The 3363-nt window shown below is 33.7% G+C and overlaps 1 protein-coding gene across 8 annotated transcripts in view; it reads right to left on the reverse strand.

The window, feature by feature from the left end:
- LOC106465279 (protein FAM13B-like) overlaps window positions 1-3363 on the reverse strand; it is a 49126-nt gene that overhangs the window by 11328 nt on the left and 34435 nt on the right. For all 8 annotated transcript variants that reach the window (XM_022393139.1, XM_022393142.1, XM_022393141.1 and 5 more), the window contains 2 exons: window positions 1948-2009; window positions 1747-1805 (listed from right to left, as the gene is read on the reverse strand). In XM_022393139.1, coding sequence (XP_022248847.1) covers window positions 1747-1805; window positions 1948-2009 — 121 coding nt within the window. The remainder of the gene's footprint in view (window positions 1-1746; window positions 1806-1947; window positions 2010-3363) is intronic.

Consider the following 3363-nt stretch of genomic DNA (forward strand, 5'->3'; position numbering starts at 1 on the left):
AATCAAAATGTTGGGATAGGGGTAGGACCCTTGAGGGATGATAAAGGAAGGCTAATATCTGATGATTATGAGATGGGTGGGTTATTAAATTTTGCTTTTTCTTCGTTTTTACAAACGAAAATTTAAGCAGTATTCCACATCTTAAACAGTTGATAAATGGAAACGAGATCAAACAAGATGACTGCATTAATTCTGAGCTGGTTAAGAAAAAATTGGGAAGTTCAAAAATCAATAATGCTCCTGGGCCAGATAATATTTCCCGAAGGGTTTTGAAGGAGGTTAAACATTAGATATGTAAGCCACTTACTACTAGTTTTTTATCAGTTCTTGAAAAGTGGATAAGTACCAGTGGATTGGAAGTTAACTAATGTAACTCCTCTTTTCAAGGGAAGTGATAAAAATCGTCCCAGTAATTATAGACCCAGTTGTGGGAAAAGTCTTGGAAAGTCTGTTAAAAGATGCTTTGGCAAATCATTTAACAAAGTTTAGAATTTTATTGGATAGTAAACATGGTTTCACTAAGAGAAAATCTTGTTTTACAAACCTTTTGACATTCTTTGAAAAGATTACTGATTATATAAATGAGGGTAAGGGTGTAGATTTGGTGTATCTGGATTTTCAGAAAGCATTTAACAAGGTGCCACATAAAAGCTTGTAAAAAAAAATTCTCTATAGGTGTGGGGGGCGGGATAAGTTACCAAATTCGATAGAAGAGCAGCTGAATAGAAGAAAGCAGAGGGTTGTTACAAATAGAGTTCAATCAAACTGGATTAATGTCACAAACTGGGTAACCTCAGGGCTCAGTCTTAGGACCTTTGCTCTTTTTGATTTACATCAATGACATAGATGAAGAATTAGTCAATTACATAAATTTGCAGATGATATTAAGGTCTTTGGTGTTGCTAGCTGTGATAAGGATGCTACTGATTTACAAAAGAATTTAGATCATTTAGTGAGTTGGACAAATAAATGGCAGATGGGTTTTAATTATAATATACGCAAGATAATACATGTGGGTTATCATAATTGGAATTATAAGTATAATTTGGGTGGGAATAACCTTAAGTGTTATGAAGGAAGGGGATCTTGGTGTAATAGTCGATCAGTCTCCAAAGCCATCCAAGCAATGTGCTGTTGCTAGTGGTAGGGCAAATAGGATTTTAGATTGTATCTAAAGAAATGCCGAATACAAGTCTAAAGAGATTATACTTTCATTGTACAGGTCACTGGTTAGGTCACATTTGGAATATTGTGTTCAGTCTTGAGCTCCTTACCTTAGGAAACACAATTGTCAGATAGGGTTCAGAGAAGGGTTACTAGTTTGGTGCCCGAGATTGTTCATCATCTTTTTGGCAAGATAGAAGTCATCTTCAGCTAAGACAGTTTTATTTTTCTAGCAGGTTGGTTAGACTTTGGAATGGGTTGCCTTCAGATGTTGTAGAGGCAGTAAATTTAAGTGAGTTTAAGAAAAAGCTTGATAAGAGCTGGCTTTAAGATTTTTTTTTAATTATTTTAATTTAGTTTAGAGATGGAACAGTCGAGATGGACTAATAGGTCCCATGTTGTCCCAAAACATTATGTTATGTTACAGCCTTAATTAACTGAACTAGTTATATTATAATTGGAAATGTTTAGGGTAATATCACACCAGATCAGCTACCATTACATCAATTCAGGCATGGTTACACCAGATCAGGTATCTGTTATAAAACCATTGAATGTGGTCGTGTAATTACAAACACTCACTTTAAAACCATGTTCCAATTCAAAAGCTTCATCAAATTTTCTAATTTTCTTTTTCATGCCTGAAAAGGAAAGACACAGTGCAAAGCTTAATCAATTTGTACATAACATACACATAACTGAAATGTTACTTTCAAGTCAAACTTTGTTGTTGTTTTTATGAGAATATAAAAGTAAAAAATACCTTTTTCATTTATAACTTACCATGTATTTTCTTCCTCAGTTGTTTAACTGTTGAAGACATCTTATCTTCATTTTTGAATGACCTAGAAAATGATGAAAAATCTTGCACAAACACATTTAAATATAAAAACACTCAAATACAACCCTCCCATAAACATACAACATTATATTTCAATCTAAAGAAATATCTCTCAAACAAGATAACTAAACAGGCCTAATATTCATAATAAGAAAACCACCATAGGCTGAATATATTCTTCTAAATCTATTATTGATTTTACATTTCTCACAAGTCCACTGTTACACTGCTTCGTCAGGAGTGAAAAGTTAATACCGTAACAAATTATGTACATATATTTAGAAAACCCTGCTGTACTACCGAGAATAGGAATGTGAGAAACCTGTGGATTTCTTTTGATGCAAACTTTATCTGGGTCATTTGTACAACCATTGCAAAACCACTGAGGCTAGCAACTGTCACCTAGTGAAACAATGACTTGTCTTGGCAAACAGAAAACTTCCTTATATAAATAACCTTTACTAAATAACATGTAACAACTAGTCTAAAGACTGACTAATTTAACACTGTCACTGGCATGTAAAAACAATACTGTCAACTGACGGCTTCCAAAAGAATCACCACTCATGTTTCAACTCAGGCAGTGCGAGATGATTGTATCATTAAATATCAGGTGTGTAAACGAGTAGTGTATCCTTAAATATCAGGTGTGTAAACGAGTAGTGTATCATTAAATATCAGGTGTGTAAACGAGTAGTGTATCATTAAATATCAGGTGTGTAAACGAGTAGTGTATCATTAAATAATCTACTCGTTTACACACCTGAGGTTTTGAAGTTATTCATAGGAATTTTTTTTAAGAGTATTTTTTTATGACTGCACTTTTTTTTTTTCAGTAGTCAAATTTATCGTCTTCAGTTTCAATAGTCAGATCAACACAGATTTCAAAACAAAATTTGGGGGTGGGTATAGGCATACATTCCACAGCCCCAAGTTGATTTTCCTTGGTTTGCCTGTGGCCCACTCACATGTCTACTAGAAGCAATTACAATCTGCCCTTTTTTGAGTAGTTTTAGAAGCACAAGTTACTACTAAATACTACATTGTATGAATATAAACTCATGTATACTGCTTTACCACTGAGAAATTGTAAAATCCATTAACTGAACAGAGATTTCATGTATTCCATCTATAAGAGTTGTTTCTCCTAATTTAATGTGTGCAATAAACAATATCTAGAGGAATAAAATCACACCACACTTTTTGTGTGTGTGTGTGTGTGTGTGTGTGTGTGTGTGTGTGTGTGTGTGTGTGTGTAGTAACTAAACTAAACTAAAAGTAGTTAGTTTAGTTCTCGTACGTACACAATAATAAACGTAAACGTACGTACTAAGTACGTCGTACTACTAAGTTAAGTT

This window comes from Limulus polyphemus, unplaced genomic scaffold (genome assembly GCF_000517525.1).
Source record: "Limulus polyphemus unplaced genomic scaffold, Limulus_polyphemus-2.1.2 Scaffold1893, whole genome shotgun sequence".
Lineage (NCBI taxonomy): Eukaryota > Metazoa > Arthropoda > Merostomata > Xiphosura > Limulidae > Limulus > Limulus polyphemus.